Source organism: Pyrus communis, chromosome 2, assembly GCF_963583255.1.
Source record: "Pyrus communis chromosome 2, drPyrComm1.1, whole genome shotgun sequence".
Classification (NCBI taxonomy): Eukaryota; Viridiplantae; Streptophyta; class Magnoliopsida; order Rosales; family Rosaceae; genus Pyrus; species Pyrus communis.
Window position 1 is genome coordinate 11,062,173 of NC_084804.1, and position 13,469 is coordinate 11,075,641.

General features: G+C 38.5%; 2 protein-coding genes across 2 annotated transcripts; one reads left to right on the forward strand and one right to left on the reverse strand.

The window, feature by feature from the left end:
* Positions 1-806: 806 nt before the first annotated feature.
* LOC137724570 (CDT1-like protein a, chloroplastic) lies at positions 807-4,301 on the reverse strand. The gene is made up of 7 exons (XM_068463335.1): positions 3,927-4,301; positions 3,708-3,827; positions 3,363-3,600; positions 2,101-3,006; positions 1,313-1,511; positions 1,144-1,228; positions 807-1,041 (listed from the first exon to the last, which is right to left on the reverse strand). The coding sequence occupies exons 1-7, from the start codon at positions 4,223-4,225 to the stop codon at positions 984-986; spliced, it is 1,905 nt and encodes a 634-aa protein (XP_068319436.1). The 5' UTR covers positions 4,226-4,301; the 3' UTR covers positions 807-983.
* A 2,410-nt stretch (positions 4,302-6,711) lies between these two features.
* LOC137724569 (autophagy-related protein 9-like) lies at positions 6,712-12,665 on the forward strand. The gene is made up of 10 exons (XM_068463334.1): positions 6,712-7,136; positions 7,924-8,565; positions 8,683-9,003; positions 9,672-9,894; positions 10,107-10,286; positions 10,386-10,592; positions 10,987-11,064; positions 11,166-11,236; positions 11,349-11,459; positions 11,616-12,665. The coding sequence occupies exons 2-10, from the start codon at positions 7,994-7,996 to the stop codon at positions 12,472-12,474; spliced, it is 2,622 nt and encodes an 873-aa protein (XP_068319435.1). The 5' UTR covers positions 6,712-7,136; positions 7,924-7,993; the 3' UTR covers positions 12,475-12,665.
* Positions 12,666-13,469: the final 804 nt, after the last annotated feature.

Below are 13,469 nucleotides of genomic sequence, written 5' to 3' on the forward strand. Positions count from 1 at the left end.
AGTATATTTTGCATGACAAACAAAAACGACAGGGAGTTGTATGCTCAGGTGCAATAATCTTCACTCAACTGTGGTGCACAAAACAATAAGGACCCGTTTTTGTGACCACTGCACATTGGCAGGTAGAAGCACTGTTATGTCAGACTTGCAAGCAACATGTAAACGCACACAAACACAACAGCGTGCGCACACACACAGAGAGACTTTCAATCTACTTAAATAGATGTCTAATTTGATATTTGGCTCACTCAGAATACATTATCATCATCGGTCTCTACATGGTTTTATGGGGCAAAGATAAAAGATCAAAATCTTATCGGGTCGCAAGAGCAATAATGAGCAGACGAAACACTAGATGCAAATGGAATCTTAGCAGCAGTACAGGTCCTCCATATAGACCTTGAGGAAAAAGATGCAACTCTTGGTTGAAGATTATGCATCCTATCATCCAGAACAATGTATTAGAAAATTAAGCAATTAGCAAAGTCAGCTGAATGAATGCCATTGGTATTGTTTACATGCAATGGCTTAAGTATTGAGTGCTAGCACATTAAGGTCGATACGATCCAAGATGTATCATATTCTGCTTTAACTTCATGAGAAGTGTCATCAGACCTACCAACTAATGTGGTTAAAGAGAAGATGCTTAGAAATAACCCTCGAGAACTAGCACATCTCAATCAGCTTGAAACCAAGCATTTTTTTGTGATGCTTAGAATTTTTTTGCTGTTTATTTGAATTTTAAAGAAAAAAAAAAGCTCTTAAAACTGTAAAAAGGGAAATACATATTTCAATAACATTGTTGCTAAATCATTCTTGACAAAAGCCTCCATACTAACAACTAGATTAGGCCACCCAGATTTACTTTACATGAACTACTAATTAACTAAAACATTTACAAAATGCCTAATGAAAGGGTAAAATTGCGACACTATCCCCTAAATTTGCTTCTTACAGTAACCTTCAATTACCCATCATGTGGCTCACTTTGCTTCTTCAAGCCGTGCACGTATGGACTCAGGGTTTGACAATTTATTAATCCTGCAAGAAGAATAGAAACATAATGATGTCAAACAACTTGTAATGGAATACAATATACATTAAAACAAACAATTTGCATTTCTAACTATAAAGACAACTCACTTGATGACAATTCCAGATGCGAACTTTTCAGAAATCCATTCTGGAACCAGTTCTAATAGCAACTTAAGCTGCTCTTCAACTTCACCTGTGAAACGAACCACGAAGAGGAACTTAGGCTCAACTGAAGCGTCCATAATTCGGAAAGAATCTTCTTTCATATATAGACTACCTTCATCAACGATATCAGAATGGCTAAAAATTAACTTCTCTACAAGATCCTCTTTTTTCATAAATGAACAGTTCATTGATTGAAATAAGAAATGAATCATGTTGAAGAGTTCAGGAAGGCTGGAAATCATCTGTTGTCGCCTCTTTGCTTGCAAGATGGCTGCATTTCGCTCCTTTGCCTTTCTCTCCTTGTCTTTAATCTGCAAAGACGTACATGGATTAGTTCTCAAAATTAAAGTTCATTATGTTCATATCCAAGTAGAAGCAGAGAAATATGGAATAACCAATTCTTAGAGACTGGTTCCGAGGTTAAAATTGTCAACAATGACATAGTAGCCAAAAGCTTTCATGACTATTTTTCTTTCAACTATATGTACTCTACGTTCATCCAATCATATTGTTATCTAAAATAAAAGAAAGAAAAATATTTACACTTATTGACATCTTAGAGAGTCGTACCACCAGTTTCTGCTGCATCTACTACATGCGAAAAGACAGAAAGTTTCCCAATAACAGTTTGTGTGCTGGACGCAGAAAACATTTGTTAAAATATGCTACACCATCCATCCCATTATTAAAGGCAACTGGAATAGATGATGAGAGCATATTTCTTGAATATTTATAATCTAATCTGCTTTTGAGATTTCAACTGGAACAAAAAGGGGAAGACAAAATTTTTGTGCGTGCAGGGCAAGTTAATAAAAATGGAATTAGTAAGCTCCAGCAGCTTTTATAGAATCAGACATGCTCAATAAGGAGAAAGGAATGGAGAATTCACAATAGACATACTGATTGCAGAAGACCTTCTGAAAGAACATTGGAAATGTCACTATCAAGTGATGCGGCATCCAGAACAAGTATTTTCTCCTCAGACAGTTTATTCATCACAGGAGTGCTAATTTTTAATGACCTGGAGCATGGAGGATGCCCAACCAACTTGTTCGGTGAGCTTGTAGAAATATAACCTGGGCTCAACATTTTATTCTTCACAGGAGTGTCAAATTTCAATGACCTGGAGCATGGAGGACGCCTAAACACTTTATTTGGGGAGCTTGCAGAATTATCATCGGGGCTCAGATAACATCTCTTTGGCGGGTGCAATGCAGGTGTTGTGGTCATCAACCTGGCTGGTGTTGCAGCAACCTTTTCTGGGGTCGACCCAATGCTGGCACCTGTTTTGGGCAAACCATCATCATTTTCTATGTGGTCTCTCTCTTTAGTTGGAGTTGCAGGAACTTGGCCATAGGATGAAGCAGCAGTACTGATTTCCTCAGTGCAGAAGAAAGCACTGAAATTTGACTCTGGAACTGAAAATTTTAGAGATTGGGTTTCAGTTCTTGTAACTTTCTGAAAAGAGTGCCTTTGAAAAGACCGGGACAGATAGCCTTCTATTGCTGATTGCTGCTTTTTAGGTGTTTCAAATAATGTCTGAATTGGCACTGACTCTGTGGGAGTCTCGTTTATGTCTGAATTCAAATCCCCCTTTGATTGATTAGATGTCATTAAATGCATTTCATCTGGAATTGCATCACCCTGAAGGCAGATTGTTGATACTGCTGCTTGCTCAACTGTGCATACGCTGGACAATACCTCACCAGGAGATGACGATGCAGGAAACTTGACCGTATCTGAATGCATGTGTTCCTTCACATGATTGAATGGATATGGTAGAATTTCTTCTGGAATTTCGTAATCCTAAAAACAAATTAAGAATTGTTAGACCACATAGTATTGGCAAAGTGGATCAAGAAATAGATTGTAAAAACGATAAAAAGAAAAGCTTGGAGTCACAAGTATACTAGCATGATCTCTCTTTTTCATTTACAAAACTTGAAACTTGCTCCCCAGCTACGACAAGTGGACTAGTAAAAATACTTTCCTTAACTCCTAATCTAATTTAATTAGATAACGACTGAGAAAAATGGAAATATAGGCACCTTGCTGCAAGAATGACCGGGAATAAAAATCATTGCCTAAAGTTCTCATTGTTACATAAATTAACTCAGTACTTTGCATTCTAAATTGCTTGCAATCAGAATTCAGAAGTATACCTCAGGATAGGATTTTGAAATATCTGCAAGCCGTTTGCGGAAAGCCTTCCTTAAACGCATAATCCCACCACCTTCAGATTTCAACTTGCCATCATTGTGCACTGCATGAATATTCATGCTAATGTGAAGATCCGGCTTCCTACGACTGGTTTTCTCATCCCACACAACCATTTTCTTTATCTCAATTACCTCAGGTAAAATAAATTTCAGCTGAGCCAAGTGGGTATAAGTAAACCTCCTAAAAATTAGAGAAACAATATTCAATCAATTTCTGCAGCATCAAATTATATCTTTAGCAACCAAACAGAAAATTAAAAAGATTTTCTTTAACATGAAGAAAAATACCTATCCGTTAAATGCTCAATCACCGGGCTAATATTCGTAAAATTCGACTTCAAACCCTTCTTTCGCAACCTCCCAATCGAAATATCCAAGCAATTGAAAAACTCCCCCAACATCTCATACCTGCAAAAACACCCACAGAACATAATATATCAAAATCAACCCAAACAATTCAGCAAATCAAACACATATAATCAATTGAAGCTAGAAAAAAATTCTTACTTTTCCGGTAGCTGCATGGAGCGGCGAACGCGGGTCTTCAGCGGAGTTTTGTCCGGCCAAGAGGCGATCTCGTCCGTCAGTTGCTTCTTCTGGGTCGACTTAAGCAGGCTTTTGGCAGCGGATCTTCTAACTTGTACAATGGGGAGCGCGACGTTGCAGCTGCGAGCTCCACGACGGAGCTGCGGTGGCTTCTCCGGGGTTTTGGAGCTCAGCGTCTCATTTTCTCGGATTTGGGGCTCACGATTCAGGGTTTTGCTCACCGGCGTCTCGCACCTGAAGGTCTCCGCGGAGGAACTCATTGAGTAGATGAAGAGAAATTCGGATTCGGAATCGATCGAAAGGCGAGATCTTGAGGGTCAGAGTCTCACAGAGAAGGAGAAGAGATCAGCGTTTTGGGGATTTTGGTATTTACGCGAGTTCTCCTTGGCGGGAAAAGATGAAGCGGCGCTCGCCTGGCCGATTGCTTCCCGCCAAAGAGATCCGTTGGCTCCCGCATTCTTGCTTCGGTTGGGCTTTCATTTGGGCTTTTTTAGGCCCAAGCCCGAATTTTTTATATGCTGTGATTCTTGAGCTCCCAGTATGTCATCCCAACTCAAAACTTCCTAAAAAAGCAGAAGCAGCTCCAAAAAATAACCCCAAACAAACACTAATTTTGTTTCAGATACCTATTCGGGACCGCGTACGCTAACTAAACATGGTTTCGGATAATACAAAAATGATTTGGACATTGTTTGTGTGCGTAAAAACGTATGTACCGACTTACACTGCACTTAATTTGGACGTCCATTAAACAGGTAATTGAATTTCAACCAATATATTACAATCAAGTACTTAATCACCGTGGGTATTGATGATGGCTAGTTTTTCCCGGTGCTGCACTAGTTCTTTCTCTCTTAGCAACCCCGCTCGCTGTTCCGGAATCTGAGATTGATTCAAGATTATGCATCCTCTTTCATTCAGAAGCTGAAGTAATCGAATCGAGTAGTGAAATCGATCGATCGTGTGTTAAGCATTGACATTGTAGTTCTAAAAGACATCAGAGATTTGCACGTTGTTCAACATCCTTACGTATATGCATGTTGTTCAAGTCGGAAATTCTACTGCCAGACTTTCTCAGCTCTCAAACATGTTGCTGCCTCAGATCCCATGACCGAAACTATACTCTTCACGTGAACAACAGGTGAAATGATTTACTTCGGCGGGTGGATAATCCTGTGGAAAATCATAAGGACGATATCGAGAAGGGGTTCTACATTAATGGGAGGAGAGACCTTATATGGACTTATAAGAGGTTATGCTACTCTCTATATTGCCAATTAGTTTTATGGTGGAATCTCAATTTTCTTCACGATATCACAGTAGGTTGTCCCACGTGTGAAGTCAAACGGCCACACGCGCTTCATATCATTATGTGTGCTCTATATTATCTCGTGTTAGGTTTGAAAATTCGTCACACGTAAAGAGGCGTATTGAGAATGAATCTCACATTGATAAGAGGAGAGAATTTACATAAATTTATAAGAGGTTAGACTATTTTCCATCTTATCAATTGATTTTACCGTAGAACCTAACTTTCGTACGACATACCCTCCCACCAAGAATCGTCGAACCAATCTAGAATGTTTGTCGAACCAATAATCAAGCATCAACCTTACCTTTCTTCTGTTGTATGCGCGCACACGCACAAAAGAACACCAAGATCACAAGATTCCACAATTACATATAGTAAGATTAGATTTGTAACACAAACGTGAAAATCAATAACAAAAGCGTAATTTTGGCTAAAAGATTCTCAAAAACACAGGATCATTGGGAATTGCTTTATTTTATTTTATTTAATGTTTTTTTCTAAAAAATCGCATGCGTACTTATTAATCAAAGAGTGGGAATAATACATTCCCAAAACGTAACCCTGCTGGAAATGTCAACTTAAAATAAGGTTAAAAAATGAATCTGATAAAGCAAAATTCAGAAACCTGAATTTTTTCTTAGAAAAAGAAAAAGAATCGAAATTAACATTCAAAACTCAGAGATGAATTTACCTTATTATATTATAACAGGCAGTAGAAAGAGGTGGTTTGTTTGTTGTGTCACCGTTTTTGTTTATGGAATGTTTTAAAATAATGACGACACATTACAAATACTAGTCTTTTCGCAATTATTTTTGTGCATTGTAATAAAAAGCATGTACTAATAATCCGACTTGAACGACGTTAATATGAGATGGACGAAATTGATATAAAGATACATTAACACTACAAGGACATGAAAATACATTGGTATTAAGCTCGTTATGAGATGAAATTCGAACCTGAGAATTTAGATAGAATCGAAATTTAAAATTAAATGCACCAATTTTCTTGTTTACTTCATAAACAAAAACATTTAGAAATTCATGTGCCTCATAAATTCAAGCTTTAAAATGTATGTACAACATTCCACACCCACCACTATTTCTCGACTACAACCATTTTACCATGACAATCAGTGTCACTATATCTAATATGGTGCTCGCTCGACCAGCTGCTTTCGACCCAAGTGTTTTTCATTTACATATTGTGTGTTAGGCTAGTTGTTTGAGATAACATGTCCGCCTCCTTTACATTCTAGTTCGAATCGCCACTCGAAAATACCGCCATCGTAAAAGTGGATTTGTGGGCTCCCCTATTAAGCCCTTAACCCAAATATCACCATTATCCAGGCCTTCCTTAGGCCCAGAGCAAACCCTCCCCAATACAATTTTGGTGTTTATATAGTTCGATTCCAACAAAAAACCAAAGGTTTGTGAAGCATCAAACGCTCCGTTCGCAAGTATTTACCCAACTCCACGTCTCCTTCCCAGTCTTTTCTTATTTTTTGGTACAATTTAACAAGCAAGCTCCCACGCAGAGAGACAGCAGAAGAAGAAAACAAAACACCCAAATGATTAAATAAATTTGAACAAAAAAAACCCAAAAGCTTTCCCTTCTCTCTTCGGTTTCTCCTCTCTGCTTTCAATCAATCGGCAGAGCCATTTGTATTTACAGGACCGTTGCCCTCCAGCTTCTTCCCCATTTTTTACCTCCACAGCTCTCTTCACCCTTTGCCCTTTTCCTCTCACCGTCTCAATCCGTTTCGAATTGGGTGTCCTTTTCGAAACGTATCTTTTCTGTGTTCCAATCAATTTCATTGATTTCGACTCTTCTGATGATGCTGCTTCGTGGCTCGGAGGTAAAGATTCTTTCTTTAACTTTATCGTGTTGTTATTCGTTTTGGGTTTTGTTTGTTTTGCCCAAAAGAAAGATTGAATATGTTGGAGTTTTGTTCAATTTTTATTTCTGTGCATAAACATGGTTTTGTTCCTTTTCTTGTCGAATTTTTGCATTTGCGTTTCTGGGTTTTGTTTAATTTGTTTGTTAGACTTTGATATTTTCGTGGCGAATTGACTTATGGTCAAGGTAGATGATCAGATTGTAGTAATTATTCCAGCTTTCGGGTATGATTTTTACTTTGTTGCACAAAAGTCTGGAACTTTCCAAGAAAGTAAACAGCTGAAGTATATTGCTTTATGTAGGATAAAAAACAAAGTAGGTGCTAGGTTTGTAGGATTTTGTGTTACATTGCACTGGAGAGGTTCTGTGTGCGTTTCTCGAGGTTGTGCTGTTACTTTTACTCAACTGGATAGTGAAATTAGTGCCTATGTTCTAAGTTTGGTTTGTTTGGCATATTTATATACTTACTAGTTTATTTTCAATCTGAAAAAACTCGGGTTCAGCGGATCAGTTTAGTATGCTGGAGACAGTTCGTGGTTGGTTTCAGTTGTGATTTGATAATTTGATCCTCGTTAAACTGTCATTCCAATGTGATGATAATCTGAGTGGGGTGTTTTGGTTGTGGTGGGAGAGCTTATTGATTTTGTTACTGCATTATATATTTTACCCTCTTCACAAATGCTGAACTTTGTTTAGAACTTTACATGCCTGTAAAAGGACTTATCTTATGCCTTTCATCCTTACAGATACCTGCTTAACTGGTATAGTAGTTTGTGGAATGGACTGGCTGTATCTGTCCACTGTCAGCCTTTGTGAATGATGTTCCGTAGGTTGAAGGGTGTGACATCTCTTGGCATTTTGAAGTGGAAAGGCGATTCATCCTTGACATCAGGGTTGCTTAGGGATGTGGCTCCTGAGGTTGAATTATCTGACTATGGTAGGGCACCGAGTCCTGGTAGTGAGAGCCCTTCAGGGCTTCTTAATGGTGAGAGTATAAATGTTGAACCAATTGCTGATTTGGACCTGTTCTTTGAAAGGCTCTACAGCTACTACTGTGAGAAAGGACTTTGGTGTATTATTATAAAGTGGATAGTTGAACTTCTGAGCTTGGGCTTCACTATATTGTTCTCAGGATTCTTCTTATTAAAAGTTGATTGGAATGGTCTTCGTAATGCAAAATGTGGGATGGATGCATTCGAATCTGGAATTAAGCCCTGTGACCTTGCTAAGGAAGCCCTTCATCAGCACCCATTAACGCCTCTAACTCTTTCCAAAGCCATCATTGTTGGATATTTGGGCATATTTTCCATTTATTTGGTCTTCTGTTTTTTGCGGTTTTTCTCTCAGTTAAGGGATACTTTGGCAGTCCGTCACTTCTATCACAACAGGTATGTCTGAGTAGTTTGATCTCAAAAGATTTAATGCATTTTGAACTATGCCTGTTGTTTTGTACAAAATCTATGCCTTACTAGTAAAGAATAGTGATTTTGGTTGTCTTCTTGCAGTCTCCATGTCACAGACAATGAAATTCAGACCATGCCATGGGCATCAATTCTTGAAAAGGTTGTTCAGCTACAAAGATCACAGCGGCTCTGTGTGGTCAAAGATCTTTCTGCTCATGATGTGGTTATGCGATTGATGCGGAAGGAGAACTACTTGATTGGAATGCTTAACAAGGGGGTGCTTGCTTTCCCAATTTCACAGTGGGTTCCAGGTGCTGGTCCAATTGTAAAGTTTGGCTCTGATGGAAAGCAAGGACGATTAATACTGACAAAAACCCTCGAGTGGACCTTAAATTGGTGCATTCTGCAGAGCATGTTTGATCGGTAGGGTGAATCTAAGTACAAACATCTTGCAATGTTTATGTACTTCTCGATTTCACTTGGAGTCTTAATCTTATGTCCAAATGGCATATGATCTATATCATATTTACAATTATCTGGAAAACATTATGATGCCTTCTTTCTTGTTTTTGTACTTTAGAATTTTTGTTCACTAAAGTGAATATTTATCCTATAAGATGCTAGGAGCAAAACTATTATGCTTTACTTTAAAAAGAAAAATAAAAATTAGAAGCTATCTCTTAATATGGTCATCCCTGACTGGCAAGAAAGTATTGGGTTGAGTTGTCATGGTCTCTTGGTCAAACTGTGTTTAATATTTTTATTGCTTTTAGTTTCTAATCTACTTCGTGTGCTTATAAATATTTGCACAATTTAGGGAAAAATGATAAACTGGGACCTGTTTTGTCTACACTAGAATCTTTGGTAGGAGGTTTTATTGGTTTGAGTGGCATTGCTTCAAGGACCACTAAAGGGTAGAGTATGGCTTTCTTGATAATTGTTTATTCATGTATCAATGGCTTGTATTATGTATTTCCTTTTGAATGAAGTGTGTAATATTGTTTACAAACGGGATGCACTCGGAGAATTTTATTTGTCCTGTGTGTTTTCTGTTATAATATTCGTTTCTGACGATGTGACTCTTTCTGCAGAAATTTCTGCGTTACAAGGGACTTTAAATCTAATCCAAGAACATTAAAGAAAAGGCTTATGGTAGTTGGATTCGTAATGCTTCTCCTTTCCCCATTTCTTGTAATATTCATGCTGGTATATCTCTTCCTGAGGCATGCAGAACAGTTTTATAACCATCCAAGCACGGCATCATCTCGAAGGTGGTCAAATTTGTCAAGGTGGATGTTTAGGGAATTTAATGAGGTAATATTTTTGTTCTTCCTCTCAAGTTCAACTTGATCCTTTTCCCATGTCTGGTACTTATGCTACAGAAAAAATTGTTAGTCAAAAGTTGTCATTTAAGGTCCAAATATTATGTTGGCTTAGGAAAATCAATATTCCCCTCCCTTCCTGCTTTTTGTTTGCAATGTCTATAATTGTACAGTGTTTTGTACTATTGGCATGGTGAATGGCAGGTGGACCATTTGTTTAAACACCGAGTCACGAGCAGTGTAGTGCATGCTTCTGATTATCTGAAGCAATTTCCTTGTCCTATTATATCCATAATAGCGAAATTCATCTCTTTTGTTTCTGGTGGCTTTGCTGCTATCCTAATCATCATCGCATTTCTGGAGGAATCTCTGCTAGAGGGCCATGTAAGATATTCTTACTTGTAACTTAATGCTATATCAGGCTGTCTGTATACATTTTGATGCTAATTATTTTGTTTCTACAATATTTTTTTAATCATGTAGATATTTGGACGCAACTTGTTCTGGTATGCTGCTGTTTTTGGAACTATAACAGCTATTAGCAGGGCTGCCATTACCGATGAACTGCTGGTCCTTGATCCAGAGGGGGCAATGTCTATGGTGGTACAATATACACATTATATGCCGAAGACATGGCGTGGCAAGGAGAATACTGAAAGGGTTCGGGTAGAGTTTGAAACCCTGTTTCATGTAAGTCTCATTTCATTTACTCTTGTTCATCTTAAACTGGGATTACATGTGGAAAATATTTCTGGGCACTCAAGTAGTGTAGTGTGGCTTCTGTTGAGAGTTTCAGAAAAGTAGGACGTATCTTTTGCCAGTTGGTGAAACAGATATTATAGGCCCCATTTATGCATCACATACGTGGTGGAATCTAGTGTTTTGATTCCGTCCCAGTAAATATTTGATTGTTCACAGTTAATATTATATCCAGTTTTGATTTTTTATTATATTACATGCTTGAAGATTAGTTACCCTTTCCAGTTGAATTTAGCCTGAAGGAAAGAAATTAACAGTTTATAACATTCTATGATTACAAAACAAATTAAGCTGATGTTCATGCTGTTTTGATTTTTCAATGCAGTATACTGGAATGATGTTACTTGAGGAGATGGCCTCAATCTTCCTTACTCCATATTTACTTATATTTGTTGTTCCGAAGGTCAGTTTTGATCATAATTGTTAAATCTCATTTTATTTCTATGCCATCTATGCACAGTTGGCAGTTTTTTGTTCTAATATGCTATCTGATTTATTTTGCAGAGGGTGGATGACATTTTACAGTTTATTGAAGACTTCACAGTAGATGTTGAGGGTGTTGGTCATGTGTGTAGGTCGGTATTCTTCATCAGTCATTGTTGTCACCGTCTTTTCATTTGTATTCTGGCACCATATACTCTATTAACAAGAATACGAAATTTGACTGCCCTCTTGATTTCCTGGCAGTTTTAGTGCCTTCGATTTTCAAAGGCACGGTAATAGCAATTACGGGTCACTTTACAATGTACCTCGCTCCCAGAGGAGTTCTCAGGGGAAAATGGAGAAATCGTTTTTGAGGTAAGATCACAACCATTACTCATAAGATTTCTGTAAGCAGCAATTAAGTAGTTGTCAAAAACATGCAGTATTCCTAGGACTATGCAAATTAGGCACGCCCTGGATAATTGCCTTTCCGCATCTCAAATCTTATGAACTTTCCAATCTTTGTGGCAGCTTCAAGAGTAACTATCCATCGTGGGACCCAAATACTGAAGGTGATCAGTTTCTTAAAAAGCTGAGAACTTTCAGAGAGCAAAAGTTGCAGGGACAAGGAACTCGACATGCATATTCTCCTCCGAGAGGATTTGGTGACCGGAACAATCTTTTATCACGGGAAAGGCCATATCATAGCCCTGGAACTGGCTATCACTTGGGGTCTCTGTGGTTAATTGACGCAGATCTAAAGAATCACCCATATCTCCTTGATTGGTATTACACCTCTCGGCCACACCGTACGGCAAGTTACGCTGGTGAAATTCCAGAAGAACCATTTGAAGCTACTGAGCAACATTCTACTGATTGGACCCCAACCAACTTTCTACATAATCAACTGAGATTTGAAGATCTCTGGGCGCATCGTTATGATGACCGTTCACAGTCTAATATGGGGGCTTCTACATCAGCGCCTTTCCACCGAGAGAGTGTACTTCAGCATCATGACGCTGGTACTTCCGCAATTCCAATGCGGAGTCATTGGTGGGCTAGAACCGGCCAACACGGAACACAGCCCCAGTCAAGTTTTCTCGAGCCTCCAGATTTCACCCAACGCGGGAAACAGCCCCTGTCAAGCTTTCTCGATCCTCCAAACTTCATGCGCCAGCCTTCAGATAATTTTTACGGAAGCTTCGAGGAACACGAACAAGAAGAAGAACCGGAACAAGAACAAGAACAACGGTTGGACTGGAGGAACTACCAAAGCTTGTCCCGAACGACGTACGTGGGTGACCTAGACTTAGAGGCAGGAGAGTGTAATCTTCATTTCGGTGACGTATACAGTAGTGGACCCCCTGAAACTCCGAAAATAAAGCCATAGCCACCCCTCAAGCTTGTAGTGATATCGATTACCTTTTGTTGGCCTCTGGTTTTATCAAGAGGTTCTTGCTTAAGTAGTAATTTGGGTGGTCTTGTAGCAACTGTGGAATGTGATTAGTGTTATTACTCATGCAAGGAATCAGTGCATTCTTTGTTGTATATAAATTCAATCGAATCTTGATTAGACCAATACTTGACTTTGTGAGGAATCTGTGTTATCTGAAGTCAGCATCCTAAAGTAGCGGAAGCTTTCAATATAGTAAGGCCATCTCCAACCGAAGAGTCTACAGGGCTGAAAATAGTCCTAAACTCTCGAACCGAGGGCTACGTCAGAGGGTTCATGGGCCCCATGGAATTTGAAAGGGCCAAAGGGCTGGTCGGATGCAGCCAGCTTGGGGCTAGCCGGAAATTCAAAAAATCCTATCGGATATAACTGACCGAAATGCTTAAACAAAAATTTGAATCCAACAGCTAGCTGACTAGCAATTGTATTCATTTTTTTTTTTGGTTTTTTGGCCCTCGATTGGAGATGGTTTTTTATGACAAGGCTAAAACAAGTCATATGGCCATTTGGCCATCGGTTGGAGACGGAGGCAAATATGACCATGTACTGTTAATTAAAATATTAATATCTTAGAGGACCAAACGAGTCCTCTAGCCAGCCCTCGGTTAGAGATGGCCTAAGAATGTTCCTCCCTAATTAGTACGTCTAGATAATAAAGAATACATGTGGCAAGATGCTAGTATATATAAGTTATTTATTGATCATTTCAAATTTGTTCTTCAATATTCTATTAGTATTACGGTTAAGCGACATTCTTCTCAACCTGTAAATAAAAAGCCTTAGATTCGGTTTACATAAATAACAAGTTTGATACTTGATTATTATGATTGGCTTATTGTGTCTGTTAGTCATAGTGAATAAAAATATTTTCATGCCAAACACGAGATTTTATTCAATAAAACTCTAACAATACAACAAAAACGTTAACAAAG

What these genes read in the sequence shown, in the direction of transcription:
- LOC137724569 (XM_068463334.1), top strand. Translation starts at nt 7,994, where the DNA reads ATGATGTTCCGTAGGTTGAAGGGTGTGACATCTCTTGGCATTTTGAAG. An exon ending in CTGCAGAGCATGTTTGATCG is followed by an intron (nt 9,004 to 9,671) that starts GTAGGGTGAATC and finishes CTCTTTCTGCAG; the next exon opens with AAATTTCTGCGTTACAAGGG. An exon ending in ATGGAGAAATCGTTTTTGAG is followed by an intron (nt 11,460 to 11,615) that starts GTAAGATCACAA and finishes TCTTTGTGGCAG; the next exon opens with CTTCAAGAGTAACTATCCAT.
- LOC137724570 (XM_068463335.1), bottom strand. Translation starts at nt 4,225, where the DNA reads ATGAGTTCCTCCGCGGAGACCTTCAGGTGCGAGACGCCGGTGAGCAAA. An exon ending in ATTGAGCATTTAACGGATAG is followed by an intron (nt 3,601 to 3,707) that starts GTATTTTTCTTC and finishes TCTAATTTTTAG; the next exon opens with GAGGTTTACTTATACCCACT. An exon ending in GCATCTGGAATTGTCATCAA is followed by an intron (nt 1,042 to 1,143) that starts GTGAGTTGTCTT and finishes TTCTTCTTGCAG; the next exon opens with GATTAATAAATTGTCAAACC.